This window comes from Bos grunniens, chromosome 23 (genome assembly GCF_055505025.1).
Source record: "Bos grunniens cultivar Pamir isolate PY7600 chromosome 23, Bosgru_T2T1.0, whole genome shotgun sequence".
NCBI lineage: Eukaryota > Metazoa > Chordata > Mammalia > Artiodactyla > Bovidae > Bos > Bos grunniens.
The window spans coordinates 7,451,509-7,474,821 of NC_141187.1; the positions used below are offsets into that span (position 1 = coordinate 7,451,509).

The 23,313-nt window shown below is 39.9% G+C and overlaps 1 protein-coding gene across 4 annotated transcripts in view; it reads right to left on the bottom strand.

Annotated features, from left to right (window-relative positions):
• The window catches only part of TINAG (tubulointerstitial nephritis antigen), a 104,885-nt gene that overhangs the window by 80,981 nt on the left and 591 nt on the right, over window positions 1–23,313 (bottom strand). For all 4 annotated transcript variants that reach the window (XM_086370621.1, XM_086370620.1, XM_086370618.1 and 1 more), the window contains exons 2-4: window positions 11,822–11,885; window positions 11,095–11,184; window positions 1,653–1,767 (exon numbers count right to left, since the gene is read on the bottom strand). In XM_086370621.1, the coding sequence (XP_086226747.1) occupies window positions 1,653–1,767; window positions 11,095–11,184; window positions 11,822–11,885 (269 nt within the window). The remainder of the gene's footprint in view (window positions 1–1,652; window positions 1,768–11,094; window positions 11,185–11,821; window positions 11,886–23,313) is intronic.

A 23,313-nucleotide genomic window follows, 5' to 3' on the forward strand; every position in this document is an offset into this window, starting at 1 on the left:
AAAAAGAAGTACAAATGCCCTGGGCATTTGTAACAGGCCTTGAATATAATCAGCATCTCAACTGAGAGGTCCACACGTGGGGTAGTAAAGCTGCAGCTCTAAGTTAGAGGTCTGTGATAACTAGAGATGCAGAAGTCTCTTTATATAAGACGCCGACGATCAGAAGATAACACCTCTCAGTAACGAAAGGGAAAACTAAGTCAGCAGTACAGAGCACGAAGGTGTTAGGAAACGTGGCAATTTCATGAAGGAGTTTGCCAGCTTGTCAGGCAAAGTTTGAAGGTGTTCTTTAAATGAAAAATGTGAGGATTTTTGAAGATAAACTTTATTAATCATCAAAGCATACTCATCTGCAGTTACTGGCATTTATTTTTTTAATTTCATAATGGAGAGTCCAAGGGAGCCAACAAAACTCTGTTTTGATGAATTCACAAAATAACTAAGTTTACTTAAAAAAAGATAAATGAGGACAAATAATGATTTGCTTAAGCACTGAGTCACTGGAAAGTCAATTATCAGAAACATGAATTTCTCTGAAATGATTAGCAGTGTAAATGGACACACAAGCATTCTTGAAGAGACTATATCTCATTGATATTAGTGAACATTCAAAGTCCACATGAAAATTTTGAGGGCAGTAACGACCATTTTGGAGAAAGGTGTTTGTTTTTTAATGACAAAATTATCTCAGAATGCTCAAAACTCACTCTTTCAGTTATTTTAAATGATTTTATTCGCAAAGCAGAAATAGAGACAGAGACATAGAAAACAAACCTATGGACACCAAGAGGGGAAAGGGGGTTGAACGGGAGGAATTGGGAGATGGAGACTGACGTATGCACTATTGATACTACGTGTGGACAGATAACTGATGAGAACCTACTGTATAGCAGAGTGAACTCCACTCAATGCTCTGTGTGACCTAAACGGGAAGGAAATCCAAAAAAGAGGGGATATATGTAAATGTGGGCTTCCCCCGTGTCTCAGTGGTAAAGAATTCACCTGCAACACAGGAGACACAGGAGACGTGGATTTGATCTCTGGGCTAGGAAGTTTCCCTGGAAGAGGAAATGGCAACACATTTCAATGTTCTCAACTCCAATACTCTCGCCTGAAAAATCTCATGGACAGTGGAGCCTGGTGGGCTACAGTCCAAAGGGTCACAAAAAGTCAGACACCTCTGAATGCCTGAGCATATGTATAATTACAGCTGATTCACTTTGCTGTATAGTAGAAACTAACACCAAAGAAGGCAATGGCACCCTACTCCAGTACTCTTGCCTGGAAAATCCCATAGACAGAGGAGCCTGGTGGGCTGCGGTCCATGGGGTCGCTAGGAGTCGGACACGACTGAGTGACTTCACTTTCACTTTTCACTTTCATGCATTGGAGAAGGAAATGGCAACCCACTCCAGTGTTATTGCCGGAGAGTCCCGGGGACGGCGGAGCCAGGTGGGCTGCTGTCTCTGGGGTCACACAGAGTCGGACATGACTGAAGTGACTTAGCAGTAGCAGTAGCAGTAGAAACTAACACAATATTGTAAGCCAACTATACTCCAATAAAAGTTAATTTTAAAAATTGCTTTAAATGCACCTATGTACACACTTATATAAACACACATATACGTGAATCAAACTGAGCAAATACTTACCGTCACTTCATTCATGCTCAGAAGCAAGGGGCTGGGTGGTAAGGTGCCAAGGCGGTATTTGAAACCCTCCTCTAATGTCATTCCCCAGAACTGGCTATAGTTCTGGGCTGTCCATCTGCCTCACAAATGAAAGAGAAAAAATAGGTACAGGTTATATGATGTCACTTTCATCAATATAGGTTCATGTGTTTTTCTGAAATTATACAGAAGCAAGTCTGACAAAATTGGAACCATTACTGAAACCTAGGTATTTGTTATATTAATGATGCATTATTGATCACTCTAATATGGAAGCATATCACTCTTCTTAAATTAGGTCTATGTCAATGATTTAAATACCTCATTTGAGGAAACTAAGGTTGTTTAGTCAACACAGACTAAATTTAAGAATATGGAATCGCTACTTACAGTGAAGTGATTTTAGTAAAAGGCCAATATAGGTAGTTTCTTTTAAAAATCATTAAATGCATTTTAGAAAGAAGCTTGAATGTTCAGGAATGTGTTTAAAGGTTAAATAAGGTAATGTTTTGTTTATAATTTAGATGTGAAAAGAAGTTGACTGTATAAAAAGAAGTATCCATGAAAAATTAAAGACAAAATAGTTACACTTAAAAAGATTACAGCAATGCTAATTAATTTTATTGAAATATTTAAATATTGCAGCCATGAAATTAAAAGACGCTTACTCCTTGGAAGGAAAGTTATGACCAACCTAGATAGCATATTCAAAAGCAGAGACATTACTTTGCCAACAAAGGTCCGTCTAGTCAAGGCTATGGTTTTTCCTGTGGTCATGTATGGATGTGAGAGTTGGACTGTGAAGAAAGCTGAGCGCCAAAGAATTGATGCTTTTGAACTGTGGTGTTGGAGAAGACTCTTGAGAGTCCCTTGGACTGCAAGGAGATCCAACCAGTCCATTCTGAAGGAGATCAGCCCTGGGATTTCTTTGGAAGGAATGATGTGAAAGCTGAAACTCCAGTACTTTGGCCGCCTTATGCTAAGAGTTGACTCATTGGAAAAGACTCTGATGCTGGGAGGGATTGGGGGCAGGAGGAGAAGGGGACGACAGAGGATGAGATGGCTGGATGGCATCACTGACTCGATGGACGTGAGTCTGAGTGAACTCTGGGTGTTGGTGATGGACAGGGAGGCCTGGTGTGCTGCAATTCATAGGGTCGCAAAGAGTCGGACACGACTGACCGACTGATCTGATCTGATCTGATCTGATTACATATAAATGAGTTAATTTGTGTTAAGTGCCCAATAATCTTAGTCATTATTAACAATAATATGAATTCAATTGATGTAAAATTAGATAACAAAAAAGCACATAATTTTCTAGAAACATATTTCATGCCTTACATAGAACAGGAAGCTTTGTTTTCAAAATCTTATGTTGATATTTGAAGAAAATTCCTTAAGAGATGATAGGAGATGACACATGAAAAAAGATGAAAAGTAATTTAATCAATTTTGATTAATTTAATCAGAAAAAGATGAAAATAATTTAATCAATGTTGTTTGAATTAGCTACAACTTAAGGACAATATATTTTCAGTATTTAAGTCAAAACTAAACTTTATCCTATTGTGTTTATTACCAAAATTGCTTATAATGGGAAAGGGTCTAAGGAATGATTCAAGATACAACTTAATCTTCAATAATATGCCTGATAAGTTAATGCTTTTCTTTTATAAGATCTGTTAGTTCATAAAACCTTAAGTAACTTTAAGCCACAATTTTTAAATATAATGTCCATCATCCAAGGAATTTCAATAAGGAAATTTCTGAATATATTAGATACTGCAGCCTTTATTTAAGAGACTACCAGGACCAGCCTTAGGCAAAATCATGATGTCAGTAAAGTATGTTTTTGGTGCTCTACACTAGTAGTCTTCAGACAATGAGATATTTGTGGGTCTTTTAATTAACCATTCAATTTAGTAAACAGGGATCAATTTTAAAAGATAGAATATGGGGAAAACAACAGGAAATATTAGAGTTTATCAGACAGAATGAGAGTAGGTACTGTTTCTATACATTTAAGTATATGTATAGGTGCACACAAACACGTGTGTGTGTGTGTGTGTGTGTGTTGTTGTTTAGTCACTAAGTCGTGTCTGATTCTTTTGTGACCCCATGGACTGTAGCCACCAGGCTCCTCTGCCCTTGGGATTTCCCAGCAATAGTACTGGAGGGGGTGGCCATTTCCTTTTCCAGGTTATCTTCCCAACCCAGGAATCAAACCCTCATTTCCTGCATTGGCAGGCAGATTCTTTACCGCTGAACCTCCAGGGAACTCTGTATGTTATATATCTTTCTTTAAAAAGAAATTTAAATATTGAAGAAATATTTAAAATATTTTTACACATATATTTTCTAAAAAAAAATAAATTTCTATTATGGTTTATTCCAGGATATTGAATATATTTCCCTGTGCTACACAGTAGAACTTTGTCGTTATCCATTCTATATGTAACAGTTTGCATCTACTAACTCCAAACTCCCAATCTATCTGTCCCCTACCCTGCCTCCTGCTTGGCGATCACAAATCTGTTTTCTATGTCTGTCATCACTTTCCAATTTAGCATTTACTGAATCTTCTTAATGTATCAATCATATTCTCCAATAAATACTGGGAACATAGAAATAAATAAACTTCTCAACCGTCAAAAATCTCATACCCTAAAAAGTGACAAAGAGAGAAATGACTTCAGTTTGTGTTATTTATTAGCAGTAGGTCAAACCCTGATCAGAGTAGAGAATTGAAACATAACTCTGCCTGAAGCAGTTAGAACAATTTTTTACAGACAGTGACTTTTCAGTGCTCATTCTAGAAGAATGAGAATGAGTTAGGTAGCCAGATGTGGGGGAAGATAGAATTTATTCTAAACAAAGGCAACTCTGGAGCAAAGCATATTTGAAATTGGGAAGCACATTTAGCGAAGAGGAGATATGTAATGCTTAAACTATGACAGAGACCAGAAAGACAGGCTGAAAAGAGTGTAAATGATGAGGCGGTAAAGCATTTGGGCCAAATTGTCATTTATGCAGAGGAGCGTAATTATATTCTAAATCAATGGAGTGTCATTGAAGAGTTTTCAAGAACAAGAGTAACAGAAGCAAAGCTTTGTTTTAGAAGGATAGCCATGAGAGTGTAAAGGATTGGTTTGAGGTTTCATTAGGCTGGAAACAAAAGAAAACTCAGATCACTTCAAACTAGGCTTGATCAAGAAATGCACTAGAATATAGCATAGAAATATAGGAAACAAATTTCTAAAATAAGCTTTGTGAGAAAAATAAGAGCCTAGTGGCTGAGAGTGAAGAGGGGAAAAGCCTGAAACTAACTTTGGATATTCTGGCTTAGTTGACAAGGTAGAGGGAGCTGCCAGTAACCAAGGATAAGTCAAGGGCTAATCTTTTTAGTTTGGGGTATTTTTGATTTGACACATCATTGAGAAATCAGGACCAACTTATTCAATAGACTAGACATTGAGTTCATAATAAAAAATCAGGTTTAGGGATACCATAGATTAAAAATGGGCACAAATTCTTCTCCACTTCTTCCCATTAAGAAATGGAGTTCATTTCTCCAACTGTTGAAAGTGAGCTGGCCTGGTGACTTGCTCTGCTCAGTAGAAAGCAGTGAAACTGCTTGAAAATTTCAAGCCTCAGCCTCCGAAGGGGCCACTTCTAGCCTCCACTCATGTCCTGCTTGAACACTGTCATTATATGAAGAAGCCAAGGCTGTCCTCCTGGAGACATGTGGGCCCCCAACAACCAGCACCAACCACCAGCCGTGGGAGTGAGGCCACCTAGACAGTACAGCCCGGCTAAGGCTCCAGATGTCTGTGGACACATGGGTAACCCAAGGAAAGATCAGGAAAAGAGCCTCAGCTAAGCCCATCCTGTATTGCTGATGTGAACATAAAAATAAAGCCATGGGTGTACATGTGTTCCCCACCCTGAACCCCTCTCCCACCTCCCTCCCTACCCCATCCCTCAGGGTCATCCCAGTGCTCTGGCCCTGAGCACCCTGTCTCATGCATCAAACCTGGACTGGTGATCTATTTCACTTATGATAGTATACATGTTTCAATGCTATTCTCTCAAATCATCCCACCCTCGCCTTCTCCCACAGAGTCCAAAAATCTGTTCTTTACATCTGTGTCTCTTTTGCTATCTAGCATATAGGGTCATTGTTACCATATTTCTAAATTCCATATATATGTGTATACAGTATATATAATATACTGTAGTGGTGTTTTTCTTTCTAACTTACTTCACTCTATATGATAGGCTTCATACAATTCATTAGAACTGATTCAAATGCATTCTTTTTAATAGCTGAATAATATTCCATTATGTATATGAACCACAGTTTTCTTATCCATTCATCTGCCAATGGACATCTAGGTTGCTTCCCTGTCAATGTATGGCAAAAACCACTACAATATTGTAAAGTAATGAGCCTCCAATTAAAATAAATTAATTAATTTAATAAAAAAATAAAATAAATAAATAAAGCTTGTGCATCTGTTTGAGTTTCCTGAGCCATACAGCAAATTCCCATTGGCTATCTATTTTACATACGGTAATGTAAGGTAAGTTTCCATGTTACCGTATCAACCTAGAGGGGTGGGATGGGGAAGGAGATGGGAGGGAGTTTCAAAAGGGAGGAGATGTATTTATACCTATGGCTGATTCATGTTAAGGTTTGACAGAAAACAGTAAAATTCTGTAAAGCAATTATCCTTCAGTAAAAAATAAACTAATTTAAAAAAAAGATCCCACTTGCTGCAAGGTGCAGCCAAAATAAAGAGAACTTTTAATAAATAAATAAAGCTTGTGGTTTTAAGCTACTAAATTCCGAAGTGATTTTGTTACATAACATCAGATAACTGAGACTGTCTCTTTCTCCCCTCGTTCCACTACCTTGCTGGTGGTCACTTGTGCTACGAATTTGGGATTTATAACAGCCCTATCATTAGAAACCCTTCTACAAAGCTATGGCATGTGGGCTCCTCAGCTGGATTGTAAATTCCTCCAAGACATTATTTATTTGTATCCTCAGCAGTGCCAAAAGGGAAACACATGTTTTGTTAATATTAATTGCACGAAAATGTAATACAAGGAACACATAGGCACCAAAGTAGGTTATGCAGAATGAATAAAGGCTTGGATCTCAATACTACCAAGATGACAGGAATAAACGCTTTAAAGCAAAGGCTGCATATATTTCCATGTAGGTTATTTTTACAAGAGCCTAAAATAGACATTGAATGATATAAAATGATTTCATTTTCACACAATGAAAGCAACTTGAACATCAGAAACAGTAAATATCTGAGAATTAGAACTTTCTTTTAAATTCAAGGACTTTCTACACTCTGTCTTTTCTTCCCCGGTAAATAATTTTAGTGTTAGTCCTTTTCTTCATCACTCATCTCTTTTACTTAACTCTTTCGGGCAGAGAGCAAATTGGCCAAGATGGTGTGTTCAGGCTCCCTCTCCCCATGTTTTGTAAACAATGAGTACGTAACAGCAGAGATCATTTATAGCACTGCACATGTCATGAGGTACTCACTTGGTCACAGGTTGTGTGCGGTACACATATATGTGAGCTCCACCCATAAAGTCAGGGTTTTACTGTGATGTCATGGCTGTGTCTGTTGGATCAGTCACGAGAGGAGAGAATTGTATGGCTGCTGCATCAGCCAAGAGAGAATACTGCTATGGCTTCCGAACCAGCCAAGAGAGAGGCTGTATTAGAGCTGCTGTGCCAGCCAGCAGAGAATAAATGTGCCTCCAGTTCCTGTGGCCCCTCAAGTCTCCTTCCAGCCTCTTAGCTCACAGCTTGCCTCCCCTGGGTTCAAAGAACAGTGTCCACAGTGGGATACAGCAAGACAATTGGTGCCACAAACAGGATGATCAGCAATACAATTGGCATAGTTGGCAGGATATCCAGCAGGTAGGGGAGCCTGAGGCTCCACTAGATGGAGGAAGCCAGTGGCCACCAGATAGCATATGGTACTGGTGGCCTCTGTTCTCTTAACATGGGCTCCAGTTGGAAGACTGGGAAGTGGCGGATGGTTCACTGGATAGTATTGAAAAGGCGTTACAGGCAATGAGTTCTCATTTGCCCAACAAGGCAGCACGAACTGCCTGGCACCGTGGGGTGGGTTTTCCTGACTGCCCTGAAGGCGAATATTGATAGTGCTCTCTGTGATGCCATGCCGGTGTGCAATGTGCAGAGACTCTTGGAAGAACTAGAGCAGCATATATTGGTGTTAGAGCGAGAACCCTGTGGCCCTGAAGAACCCAGCATCTCTGACAGCGAGGCGGTAAGTGACAGTGAGGATGAACGTTATGAGCCCGTGGGTCCCCGCTTGGCAGTGAGGCCCGTTGTGCAGCAGAAAGTGAAGCATGAGCAGCCTAAGGCCAAGGAGTGGGGCTTCGTCAAGGGACCCCAGTGTGACTGAGTTCATGACATATACTCAGGTGGAGTTGGTCAACCTGGGTAAGCAGTTTCAGCAAACGCACAGGAAACACTTGGAAGCATGGCTTTTGTGACTTTGGAACACAGGGGTGGGCCCCACACCTGAGAGGTTTTGCAGGTCCTTACTGAGAGAAGCCCTGGAGAAGGAAATGGCAACCCCACTCCAGTGTACTTGCCTGGAGAATCCCAAGGACGGAGGAGCCTACAGGCTACAGTCCATGGGGTTGCAAAGAGTCGGACACAACTGAGCGACTTCACCTCACTTCACTGAGAGAAGTAGAGAGACTGCATGCAGGACGCCATTTTGAAAGTGCCAAGAGCCCACAGGTGGCCCGAGCTAGCAGGGGTCCCAACTGGGTTATGCAGATGCAAATGTGGCCTAATTTATGGGGAGGGTACTGTAAAGGCCGTGTCCTCAGATTCAGAAAAGTGTAATCATGTGGGTGAACTGTGAACAGGGACCACAAAACACCCCTTCCTTGCGGGGTGGGCCTGGTGCCTGTCGGGGGTTTTGTGTGTCCTTAATAAAAATTCTGCAGGAAGGGAGTTGCCCCTGTGGAGGCTTTCCTACAATCTCACAAGGACAGACAGTGGACTGGACTTGGCCATGAAAGATAAAGGCACTCCACGTGCAGTGGGTGACTCTTCTAGCACCATGAGGGCAAGGACTGGAACAGGAGTCCCGAGTGATACCTGGTGTTCGGTTTTGCTATGTATTGGGGATGTAACTGCTGTTGTAGCTACTGCTGTTGCAAGATGTAAATCCAAGGGTCAGTGTTACTGGCCAAGGGAATATCACAGATGGATGGCGCATAGAATGTGAGCGAGAGACCCTGAAGGGGTGGAGTGTGGGGAGAGAGCAAATTGGCCAAGATGGCGTGTCCAGGCTCTCTTGCCCCACATTTTGTAAATAATGACTGTGTAACAGCTGAAATCATTTACAGCACTGCACATGTGCGTCATGAGGTACTCAGTTGGTCACGAGTCGTGTGTGGTATGCATATATGTGAGCTCCACCCATAAAGTAGGGGAAGTTACTGCTGCCTCACGGCTGTGTCCATTGAGTCAGTCACAAGAGGAGAGAACTGCAGTACATCCGCTGAGCCAGCCAAGAGAGGGGCTGTGTTATGGCTGCTGTGCCCACCAGGAGAGAATAAACGTGTCTGAAGTTCCTAGGGCTCCTCGAGTCTCTTTCCAGCCTCTTAGCTTGTGCCTTGCCTACCCTAGGTTCAACGAACAGTGTGCACAGTGGGATACAGCGAGACAATTTGGCGCCACAAGCAGGGCGATTGGTGATACACCTCTTTTTTCCCTTTTGTCTGTGTATATTTTCTTTTCCTGCAATTTTATTTCACCTTTTTTTTTTTTTTTGAGTCATCTATGTTTGCTACTAAAAGGTAAAGCCCATGCCTCTGATATAGTCCTAGAGTACTCTCAACAGTAAATGAATGATGGGAAAATGCTTCCTTCCAACGGAGATAGCATTCCCAACAGATCTAGACTCTTACATGACTTTCTTTCCACATTGCTTTAAGCGGTGGTTTCTCTTGGGTTCTGTGACAGCAGAAAGGTTGGCTGCTTATCTTGGCTTCCTGAAAGTGTGTGCTTGCTAGGTCAAGCATTTGAATCCTTTTAGGAACCTGATTCAGATAATCTCTCATGATGACGCATATTCTCATGTTCTTTTAATAATTTAAATATCACTTAGCCACGGAAAAGAATTGATTTTCCCTAGAAATACTTAAAATGTCATCATATTATCACCTAAAATATTGGTGAAACACACACACAGAGGAGTTTAAAATGGTTTGAGAATATTAACATCAACAAATGTGACTTCTGGCTTTCACGTCTTCCAAGAAAATACTCAGGGTACGTTGAAAATTAGTGCTCCATTGTGCTGGGAAACATACAGCTTAAGTGTGGAGAGAAATGATATTTTTACTTTTTAAAAATTCATTTGAGGATGACTTCACTTTTATAGTTGCTAGACAATAGATCTTTTCAAGTGAAATCTTTTCCTGAAGGTGGAAAATGTTATCAAGGGTAGAGAAATCCTGAGGCAGAAACCATCCCACCATCCCTCTTCCTTTCAGTTCTGTAAAAAAAGCCAGTGTTGGCATCTTCTCCTTATTCCTTCTATGAAGTGGCAAAGTGACTTTGCTAAACTATCAGAGCATCAAACAGTTATTTTAAGTGTCAATCAGCCCAAGTTTTTGTTTATTAGCAAAGTAAAATGGCCTGACCTTTTGACTCAACTATGAGTGAAATTGGCTAGATATCAGTCATCTCAGTGAAACTGTCTAGATGGACTGGTCTTTTGGGGAATCCTCAAGGTAAAATAATACTCTCTTAAGGTAAGATTCTGCACAGGATAGCTTGAGCTTGTGATTGGCTGCTGCTGCTACTGTCGCTTTAGTCGTGTCCAACTCTGTGCGACCCCATAGACGGCAGCCCACCAGGCTCCCCCGTCCCTGAGATTCTCCAGGCTAGAACACTGGAGTGGGTTGCCATTTCCTTCTCCAATGCATGAAAGTGAAAAGTGAAAGTGTGATTGGCTAGGTCAGGGCAAATGTGGAAGGAAAGAAAATAAACATGAACGAATCAGTTTGCTACTTCCTGATTTTGTCTGACTACTTATTTAAACTAAATTTCCTCCTACACACCTCACTCATACCATGACAGTGCTCCTTCCTGAATAATTTAAGACCATGCTCCATATTTCTCCTTTGTACATTTTAATTTTTAGTTATTTGAAGTTTACCTCTGTGTATTCCAATTTCACATGTCTTTCTATCTCCCTCTCCATTTCTCTCACACTTTTTTTTTTTTTTTAAGAATGATCTTTTTTTGCAGGTAAGTGATAGGAATTACATTGTTTGAAACATGAGGGGTAACAGGGAGGTGGGCACCAAAAATCCCAGAAAGCAAAATTTTTCTCACCCATAGTCTCCTTTATTGACATGTTCAATTAATCCTGGTTGAACAAGGCATACATGCTGGGAACATTTCCACTGCTGTCCTGAGCATGTGCTGTAAAAATACAAGCATTATGAAAGTGACTGGGCCTTTTAGGAGTACATTTACAAAATTAGTACCCAGAGTTGCACCTTGTTAAGGCATAAAATATATTTTTGATTAATGTTAATGTTTTGATTAATGACTATTAATTCTTGACAAAAACAAATCACAACACATTCATTAATTACGCTACAACGCAATATCTTCTACTCCAGGCAGTTAATGAATGAAATGACCACTCAGTCATTGAAGTTTGAAAATAGACAACAATGAAGACAGCAGATTCAGTATGTGTAATTGGAAATTCTCTGCAGGATAATCATTTTAAGGCAGTCTGATTATAATATATTTAGTTACTGTGCTCAAGGAAACACGATTTGATTTGTCTATAGTATATCAGAATGTTTGTAATTAATAGATATGCTTAATGGACTGTCACTAACATCAAACTCAAACATTAAAAGAAATATTCATGTGTAGATTTGGCACATCTATTAAAATTAAATATGTTCATAAAGACTACTGATATATGCTATCTTATGATTCTGTGTATCTGTATTTAAACATATGTTTTGTTTCACAGATATTCCTTTTACTTGAAGAAAACATACACAGCAGAATTCAGTTCTGGGCCACTTAAATTCATTACCAGGAATTGCAGTTTTCTTTAATTACTGATCCTTCTTCATAATGTTGACCATCTCTGTGGCAACCTGTCAACACAACATGTAAACAAATCAAAATTCTAAATTGATTAATAAAATGCATTCACATAACAAGTACTCTAAAATTGTGTTTAGTGTTCTCAAATATGCAAAAATATTTGGTGCCAGTCAGACAGAAATCTACATGGGGTTTTTGTCAGTGTTTGGCCACCTCATGCAAAGAGTTGACTCATTGGAAAAGACTCTGATGCTGGGAGGGATTGGGGGCAGGAGGAGAAGGGGACGACAGAGGATGAGATGGCTGGATGGCATCACTGACTCGATGGACGTGAGTCTGAGTGAACTCCGGGAGTTGGTGATGGACAGGGAGGCCTGGAGTGCTGTGATTCATGGGGTTGCAAGGAGTCGGACATGACTGAGCGACTGATCTGATCTGATCTGATTTATCCAATTTTTCTGGATTTGTTCCATGAGCTTCTGTCCTTGCACTGTGTATTTGTCCCAACTGAGAGGATTTGTAAAGCATTAAAAACTAGATTACTGAGGTATTAATCACTAAACACACTCAAAAAATAATTAATGTGTTTAAAGAAATAGGGAAACAGTAAAACAGTGTTTGAAATAATTAATAGCATTTCTCATCTTAAAATCTAATCAAGTCTCATGTGGATATAAATAGTTGCATATGATTAGAGGAAGGAACAAGGTTTTGGACCAAAATATGAAGCTGTTTCAGCGAATTCACCTTACAAAGAGAAACTCTATTTTTGATCCAGGATGTGAATCCAGAGGAAAGTTTATAAGATTGCAGCCCTTTGTGTTCCAAATCTAAACATTCCTCAACTATTAACCAAAAAGGGAAAGTGTTAGTTGGTCAGTTTTGTCCAACTCTTTGCATCCCCATGGACTGCAGCACTCCAGGCTATTCTGTCCATGGATTTCTCCAGGCAAGAATACTGGAGTGGGTAGCCATTCCCTTCTTCAGGGGATCTTCCCAGTCCAAGGATTGAACCTGGGTCTTCCACATTGCGGGAAGGTTCTTTATGGTCTGAGCCACCAGTGAAGTCACATTAACTGCAACTTTTTGCTGTTTTACCAGATTATAGAAACTACTCCAAAGAGATCAATGGTGAATTATTATTGCATGAAAACCAATCAGAAAGATATGGTAAAATAGTGCACTAGCTAGAAACTAAATCTCTTTGTAAATATAACTTACACAAATTACTGAATTAGCAAAAGTAACATAATTCACTCCTGTGTCACATGAAAACTTTTTTGATGGAAACATAACATTGAGAGATCACATCAATGGCCCCAAGTTAAATAAAATGAATTCTAACTTTTAAAAAAAATATATTTATTTTTAATTGGAGGATAATTGCTTTACAATATTGTGTTGGTTTATGTCATACATCAACATGAATCAGCCAGAGGTATACCTATGTTCCTTCCCTCTAGAAGCTCCCTCCCACCTCTCACCCCATCCCACCCCTCTAGGAATTCTAACTTTTTACTGTATATAGTAATAGGAGTAAATCTACATATTTAAAAATCATTTCAAGGGTCCTGGTTTAACTACAAGCCATAATGTCACAAAAGCCAATTTCAGGTTAGCTACCTTCCAATTTTTCAAAAAGTTGTTTCTCAGGGAACATTTACAGCTGCTTTTTTCAGCAAGCACCGTGTTCTCACAGTTCAACGTTTTGCTTAATGAATTTCGAATATCCTTGTATTTGCATCTATCCATCCCTTTTCCGTGTATTCCACCATCACAGGAAGAGAGGAGGAAAACACTTCTTTAGTGGCCCACAGGGGAGGAAAATGACTCAACTTTAAATTAAGTTCAGAGTTTTAATTACTACCCAGGATTAAACACTTTTTGTAAATAAATTTCTATGTTTGCAATTTAGAAAGATCCTAGAACTTTTCATTACCTAGGCAAGCAACAGTAAAAATTCAAGCAACAATTCAAGTGTCATTCAAAGTCAAGGAAAGTACTCCACTGACTAGTTCTAAAGGGTGGATGAAAGTGGGGGGGGAAGCTGATTTTTAAAATTTATTTTACTGGAGTATAGTTGATTTACAGTGTTATGTTAATTTCTGCTAAACAGCAAACGATTCAATATGTATGTATATGTACATGTGTGTGTGTGTGTGTGTGTGTGTGTGTGTGTGTGTGCTCAGTGGCTCAGTCATGTCTGACTGGGACCCCATGGACTGTAGCCTGCCAGGCTCCTCTGTCCATGGAATCTTTGAGGTAAGAATACTAGAGTGGGTTGCCATTTCCTACACCAGGGACTCTCCCCAACCCAGGGATCAAACCCATGTCTCTCGTGTTTCCTGCATTACAGGTGAATTCTTTACCACTGCACCACCTGGGAAGCCCTATATGCATATATATATCTCACAGTGTTTGAAACCTGAGGGGTAGAAGGGAGGTGGGCACCAAAAATCCCAGAAGCAAACATTTTCTCACATACACACACATATATATGTATGTATGTATTATGCCAAAGAATGCTCAAACTATCACACAATTTTACTCATCTCACACACTAGCAATGTAATGTTCAAAATTCTCCAAGCCAGGCTTCAACAGTACGTGAACCATGAACTTCCAGATGTTAAAGCTGGATTTAGAAAAGTCAGAGGAACCAGAGATCAAATTGCCAACATCCACTGGACCATCAAAAAAACAAGAGAGGTCCAGAAAAACATCTACTTCTGCTTTATTGACTACGTCAAAGCCTTTGACTGTGTGGATCACAACAAACTGTGGAAAATTCTGAAAGAGATGGGAATACCAGACCAACTGATCTGCCTCTTCAGAAATCTGTATGCAGGTCAAGAAGCAACAGTTAGACCTGGACATGGAACAAATCAGGAAAGGAGTACGTCAAGGCTGTATATTGTCACCCTGCTTATTTAACATATATGCAGAGTGCTGGGCTGGATGAAGTACAAGCTGGAATCAAGATTGCAGAGAGAAATATCCATAACCTCAGACATGCAAATGACACCACCCTTATGGCAGAAAGTGAAGAAGAACTAAAGAGCCTCTTGATGAAAATGAAAGAGGAGAGTGAAAAAGTTGGCTTAAAACATTCAGAAAACTAAGATCATGGCATCTGGTCCCATTACTTTATGACAAATAGATAGGTAAGCAATGGAAACAGTGGCAGACTTTATTTTGGGGGACTCCAAAATCACTGCAGATGGTGATTGCAGCCATGAAATTAAAAGACACTTGCTACTTGGAAGAAAAGTTATGACCAACCTAGACAGCATATTAAAGAGCAGAGACATTACTTTGCCAACAAAGGTCTGTCTGATCAAAGCTATGGTTTTTCCAGTGGTCATGTATGGATGTGAGAGTTGGACTATAAAGAAAGCTGAGTGCCAAAGAATTGATGCTTTTAAACTGTGGTGTTGGAGAAGACTCTTGAGAGTCCCCTGGACTGCAAAGAGATCCAACCAGTCAATCCTAAAGGAGATCAGTCCTGGGTATTCATTGGAAGGACTGATGTTGAAGCTGAAACTCCAATACTTTGGTGACCTGATGTGAGAACTGACTCATTTGAAAAGCCCCTGATGATGGGAAAGATTAAAGGTGGGAAGAGAAGGGGATGACAGCAGATGAGATGGTTGGATGGCATCACTGACTCAAGGGACATGAGTTTGAGTAAACTCTGGCAGTTAGTGACAGACAGGGAGGCCTGGCATGCTGCGGTCCATAGGGTTGCAAAGAGTCAGACATGACTGAGCTACTGAACTGAACTGATGTTGTATGTATGTACGTATACATATGTATATCTGAAAGCTGGTTTTTATTCATACAGCTTAAATGTTTCTTGTTCAATGTACCAGTTTTATAGATAAAGGGACCAGAAGTTACAAAGGTTCTAATTGGAGGAGGCTGTCCCTTCTCTGACCTGTTCCCCAGCTACTAATTTTGAAGCCAAGAGAATGCTATCCCCAGGCCTGCCCAACATCATTAGTACTATGTCTAGTGTTATTAAAAGTTCCATTTCTTCGCCTTCCTTCCTTAATGTCAAGTCAGAATGGACTATCAGAAACAATGTTTGCTACAATCTCACTTGAGAGGTGGCTTCTTAAACAAAAACCATTATTTGTTCATCTGAGCCTGGCCAAAGTGCTGACAAAGTGAAGCATCAGCTTCTACACTAATACAGAAATTCAGTTCACCCCCTTCCTCTGCTCCTGCCTGACTCCAGTGTATCCTTCATCCCCTGAACAGCATTTAGAGAGCTCTCTTAAGATCTGTGTTATGTCACTCTCTGCTTAAAAGCCTCATGTTTTTCTGTATTAAATTTAGACTAAAACTGAACCTCTTACAGGGACTTGTAAGACCTTATCCAAAGTGTCTCTTCCATAAACTGTGTTCTCACCTCTCCTAGTCTACTGCCTGGAGTGGTATTCCCAGAGGAATGAAGGATTTGCCTGATACAGATAAGGGTGGAAAGAACTGGATGAACTTAATTTGGAGCCAAAGCAAATAGGATTAACTATTGGAGAATCAGGAAAAATAAGGGTCACAGAAGTCTCACTAAGATTTTGGCTTTAGGGATAGAGAAGCAGTGATGCTATTATTGAAATAAGGAACAGGTTTGTAGTGAGAAATCAAGCTTCTGCCTTACATATTTTAGACTAAGATCAAATCTAAGTTAGACATCCTAATGGAGAACATCAAGTAGAGTAGGAATGGAAGTCCAAAGTCAAGGCAAGGCTGGAACATGAATTTCAGAGCCAGTAAAGTACTTATCTTTAGGTTTTTGAGAATAAATAACAGTCTCCTTGAGAGAGTGTTTGTAGGTAAGAGAAAGACATCCAGGACTGAGCTCAAACACTGTAACCAACAGACATTCAGAAAAACAAACTGGGAATAAGTGACCTGGGAAGAAGAGGGGAATTCAGGGCATGGTGGAGTCCTGGAAAGCAACAGACATATTCCACAGAAGCAAAAACAGTCACCTACATAGAGTACGGCTGAGGGGGTCAAGAAAAGAATGGGGATCTGGGATTTCCCTGGTGGCCCGGTGGTTAAGACTCTGCACTTCCAATGCAGAGGAGGCAGGTTTGATCCCTGGTAGGGGAACTAAGATTCCACATGCTGAATAGCACAGCCAAAAAATAAAATAAAAGAGAATGGACACCTGAATACTGCACTTGAAAACATGGAAGCCTTCAATAACCCTGCCAAGATAGAGCTCGGTAAAGTAGCAGGGAACAAGGTCTTGTAGGAATGAGCTAATGAGAGGTTTAGAAGTAAGGAAGTGAAATGTTTCTTTCAGATATTTTGCCATTAAAGGAAAGGAGGAAATAAGATAAAACTGGTTAAGGACATGGAGATGAGGGTGGGCTCTTTCAAAGCTGGGAGCTACAACTACCCACCAGCGTCCTGCAAGAGAATGTCTTGTAAATGACATTTGCTCACTTTCTTAGTTATTTCCTCAGGAAAAGTTCCAAGAAGTCGAAGTTCTGGGTCAAAATTGAGATTTGGACATCTTTAAGGCATTTAATTCATATCATCTTTTTTTTTTTTTTTAATGATTTCACCAATTTACGCTCACCAGCAGTGAAAAGATGAATTATCCTGTATCACTCTAAGGAATAAACTGTATGGGTCCCATGCTAGGTATCACTTCGTCGTGGAAACAGAGTCAGGATTAGAAATTAATCTTGGATGTCTAGCGCCATCTCCCAAGCAATGTTTGTATCCTGTTTTGGATTCTACTAGTTTTAAATAAAAAGATATTTCTTTTAAAATGTTAATTTGAAAATATGATTGATGATTTAAAGGTAGTAGAAATTGAGGAGTTAAAGAAAAGTTGGGAGCTACAAAAATACTTTCATAAATCAATAACTTTGTAAATTGATTGATCCAGAAAAGAAGGAGAGAAATGATGGTTTAGGAGAGAAAGAGGGAGAAAAAGGGAGAGAGGAAAGAAGAGAAAAGGAGAGGGGAGGGATGGAGGAAGGGACAATTGTAAGGGTGGAGATCTTACAAGATAAGAAAAGACAAGAGATGATGGGATTCAGAGCTCAAGAAGAGGAATCTACTTCATGGAAACAGTAACCAAGATGGCAGTAAGTTGAAAATTATGATGAGAGGTGAAAGAATTCCTGGTGTCTTTATTTTCTCAGTGAAAAGCATATAAAAGCCTTCAGTGTGAAGTAATCAAACTGGTTACACCTTGATATAAATAAATAAATAAGTAGATAGATGCATAGCTGTGACTGTCGAAACCAAATGAGTTTTGCAACATTAATAGCCATTATTAAAAGAATTAGGTAAATCAGATTTTTGGAAGGTTAAATAAGTCTCTTGATTTTAGAAAAAATGACAGTATGCCTTATGATCCAGCAATCCCACTGCTGGGCATACACACTGAGGAAACCAGAATTGAAAGAGACACGTGTACCCCAATGTTCATTGCAGCACTGTTTATAATAGCCAGGACATGGAAGCAACCTAGATGTCCATCAGCAGACGAATGGATAAGAAAGCTGTGGTACATACACACAATGGAGTATTACTCAGCCATTAAAAAGAATACATTTGAATCAGTTCTAATGAGGTGGATGAAACTGGAGCCTATTATACAGAGTGAAGTAAGCCAAAAAGAAAAACACCAATACAGTATACTAACGCATATATATGGAATTTAGAAAGATGGTAACAATAACCCTGTACACGAGACAGAAAAGAGACACTGATGTATATAACAGTCTTTTGGACTCCGGGAGAGGGAGAGGGTGGGATGATTTGGGAGAATGGCATTGAAACATGTATAATATCATATATGAAACGAGTCGCCAGCCCAGGTTCGATGCACGATACAGGAAGCTCGGGCCTGGTGCACTGGGATGACCCAGAGGGAGGGTATGGGGAGGGAGGAGGGAGGAGGGTTCAGGATGGGGAACACATGTATACCGGTGGTGGATTCATTTTGATATATGGCAAAACCAATACAATATTGTAAAGTTAAAAAAGAAAGAAAGAAAAGAAAAAATGACAGTATAATATAATTTATTTTAAAATACTCCATCATAATGTGTTCTACTATCTGTGTTGGTCCCAACATCACTTCAGGGAAGGCAACTGCCTGCTTTAATCAGGAGTCTGCATCCCATGGGTGGTCAATATAATTTATCCTGAAAGTCCAGACTCAAGGGCAGCTCCTACAAGGGGTTCCACTATCCATCTTTTAATGAACACTAGAGTATAGCATAATGAGTGCCAGACATGGGCTTTCATTGGTAAAATTAGTGACTTGTTAATCAGCATAATGGATATAAGCAATCAACTCATTACTTAACAATATTCAATTTATATAGATTAGTTTAAATAGTTAAAAATCATATCTCACTCATACTCCCCAGTTTTTTTGTATCTTTTAAGATCAAAAGACTTCATGCTTAAACCTGATACCCTAGGATTACTCTCCAAAACATCTGTCCAGCCACCGCATATGAGGATTTATTATAACCTGATAATCTGCAATATTATCAGATATGGCAGTTCTATTTCCAGTTTTTTAAGGAATCTCCACACTGTTCTCCATGGTGGCTGTACTAGTTTGCATTCCCACCAACAGTGTAAGAGGGTTCCCTTTTCTCCACACCCTCTCCAGCATTTACTGTTTGTAGACTTTTGGATAGCAGCCATTCTGACTGGCGTGAGATGGTACCTCATTGTGGTTTTGATTTGCATTTCTCTGATAATGAGTTATGTTGAGCATCTTTTCACGTGTTTGTTAGCCATCTGTATGTCTTCTTTGGAGAACTGTCTGTTTAGTTCTTTGGCCCATTTTTTGATTGGGTCATTTATTTTTCTGGAATTGAGCTTCAGGAGTTGCTTATATATTTTTGAGATTAGTTCTTTGTCAGTTGCTCCATTTGCTATTATTTTCTCCCATTCTGAAGGCTGTCTTTTCACTTTGCTTATAGTTTCCTTCGTTGTACAAAAGCTTTTAAGTTTAATTAGGTCACATTTGTTTATTTTTGCTTTTATTTCCAATATTCTGGGAGGTGGGTCATAGAGGATCCTGCTGTGATTTATGTCAGAGACTGTTTTGCCTATGTTTTCCTCTAGGAGTTTTATAGTTTCTGGTCTTACGTTTAGATCTTTAATCCATTTTGAGTTTATTTTTGTGTATGGTGTTAGAAAGTGTTCTAGTTTCATTCTTTTACAAGTGGTTTAGGACATGGAAGCAACCTAGATGTCCATCAGCAGACAAATGGATAAGAAAGCTGTGGTACATATACACAATGGAATATTACTCAACCATTAAAAAGAATACATTTGAATCAGTTCTAATGAGGTGGATGAAACTGGAGCCTATTATACAGAGTGAAGTAAGCCAAAAAGAAAAACACCAATACAGTATAATAATGTACATATATGGAATTTAGAAAGATGGTAACGATGACCTTATATGCGAGACAGCAAGAGACACAGATGTATAGAACAGTCTTTTGGACTCTGTGGGAGAGGGCGAGGGTGGGATGATCTGAGAGAATAGCATTAAAACATGTATATTATCATATGTGAAACGAATCGCCAGTCCAGGTTCAATGCATGATACAGGGTGCTCAGGGCTGGTGCACTGGGATGACCCAGAGGGATGGGAGGGGGAGGGAGGTGGGAGGGGGGTTCAGGACGGGGAACACATGTACACCCATGGCTAATTCATGTCAGTGTATGGCAAAAACCACTACAGTATTGTAAAGTAATTAGCCTCCAACTAAAATAAATAAATTTTTTTAAAAGGGGCATTATTTACTTATTTGACATATTGTTTTTAAACCTTAAGATAATACATTTTTAAGTCCCAGGTTGAAAATAATTACAGTATAAAAAATTAGACCATATCATGCAGTTAAATAACTGAAAAACATTTAATAAATCAGTGATTTTGTCTCTAGTATCTCAGAGGAAAGTCACTTCATATATGCAAAAAATTACTACAAATAGTATGCCATTGTCTATTTATTTCATATAATTTTGTATCTTTTTCAATATTGTATAGTGTTATTTTCTTTCAACAAGCTACTTTCATAAGAAAGAAAAAACAAAAGAAAATAATTACCTCATGAGTACAGTTATGATGTGAACCTTTTGCCTCTAAATAAAATAATAAATTGCTTCCCTCCATCATGAATGGAATAAAAGCTATACCGGGAACATAAGTTCTACCTAAAACATAACCCTAAATTAAAGTCTTAGCAGAGTCTTAGCTTTCAAGCAAAAACGGACACAGATGAAGTAGCAGTTTCTTTTCTAAATGGGCTGTTGCTGCTGCTGCTGCTACTGCTGCTATTACTGCTGCTAAGTCACTTCAGTCCTGTCCGACTCTTTGCGACCCCGTAGACAGCAGCCCACCAGGCTCCCCGGTCCCTGGGATTCTCCAGGCAAGAACACTGGAGTGTGTTGCCATTTCCTTCTCCAAAGCATGAAAGTGAAAAGTGAAAGTGAAGTTGCTCAGTCATGTCCGACTTCGCGACCCTGTGGACTGCTGCCCACCATGCTCCGCCATCCATGGGATTTTCCAGGCAAGAGCACTGGAGTGGGCTGCCCTTGCCTTCTCCATCTAAATGGGCTACAGGGCTCAAATAAGGAAAGCTCAAGTATGCTTTAGCACATCAAAAGCGCTGCAGCTAATACATAATACTCACCCTCAGCATTCGTGAAGCCGACCCTGCTCATACCTGACATCTTTCAATGAGTTCTCATTATAGGATAAAATTTAAAATTCTTGATACAGCCTATAAGTCCCAGCGAAATCTGCCCTCTACTCCTCTCAAACCCCTTCTTATGTTACCTTCAACCCTCCGCCAGCCGTGACTCTCCAGAAACGGTGGCCTCCGTCCAGCACCTAGTGCACACCAAGCTCCTGGCGCCCAGACCCGGTTCTGTCAGCTCCTCAGGTGACCACACCCCTCACTCCCCAAGCTAATACTGTATACTGCTTTCTATGTTGACATTATATTCTGATAGGCTTTCCCACAGCACCGAAATGTTTCCTTCTGAGAATTTAACACAATTTGCAACTGTACAGTGAATTTGTTAAATATCTTACACCACGCATCCCCCCTCCCGGCCCCCCCCCCCCCCCCCCACACACACACACACAAAACTTGACTATCACTCCCATAAGGATAAAGTGAAAGTGAAGTCGCTCAGTCGTGTCCGACTCTTTGCGACCCCATGGACAGTAGCCTACCAGGCTCTGCGATCCATGGGATTTTCCAGGCAAGAACACTGGAGTGGGCTCCCATTTCCTTCTCCGGGGGATCTTCCCAACCCAGGGATCGAACCCGGGTCTCCTGCATTGCAGACAGACGCTTTACCGTCTGAGCCGCTTCCCCATGGTTGCCCCAGCAAAAGTGCAATGTCTGGCATGGTGGAGGCGGTCAATGAATATTTTTCAATGAACGACAAGCTCTCCCATTTCTGATAGACTATTTAATTGCTGTTTGCTGGGAAAGGCAAAGGTCTAGCAGGAATGACCATGCTGTGGAAATTTTTACGTAGTATATGTGTGTTTTACAAACAAGATGGCACTATTGAAAATGAAAGCAAAAGTCAGCATCTGGATTTTGCTGTAAGGATACAAATCCTAATTTGTCCTGCACTGTCTTCTAATCGTAATTTCCACTCACCATCACCTACTTATAATTATGCGACAGAGTTTTGAGGAAACCTGAATTTTGCCTCATATAAAGTGGAGCAGGAGAGTTTTGTTTTGCGTTTTTTGCAAACTTTAGATATATTGATTGCTCAGAACCTACAGTCATTCTACTATAATTAAACCAATAGAGTAAATAACACCGTCCTCCTTATGAATTATTGAGTTGACCAAAATATTCATTCAGGTTGCTCTATAGAATGTAACAGAAAAACCCAAATTAACTTTTTGGCCAACCCAATATTTATATTTATTCACTCAGTCTTAGACTTTTACAACTACTCTGTATGAAGCACTGTTTTGTTTTTCACGGTTTAAAATCCCTGATTGGCAGAATGAACAAAAACATACAGGGAGAATCTCTTTGGTATTACTTAGGCAGGGAGGGTGGCCACCTTTATTACGCTCCTGCATTGGTTTAAATGGCATTGCTGTAACACAGGTTCTAACGCCACTCATGAGACAATAAGTAAAATGTTACATACATCTGCAGAGGATCAATCTTGGGACTTTGATGTGATTTTCTGAGGTTACACTCAAAAAAGCACGAGAGGTTGTTTTTGTCAAGACGTTTTACAAAGAAAGAATTTTAAGTAACTTTTTATAAGGTGAGTGGCTATTCAAAGCAGAACGGAAATCAGCCTTCGTGGCCGTCACACCAGGACTTTGCCGAAGGTGCTAGGCTGAGGCACGTGCCGGCATCTGAATCAAAGCATGTTAACAATCCAAAGAAATTTAACCTGGTGATCAAAGTATTCATT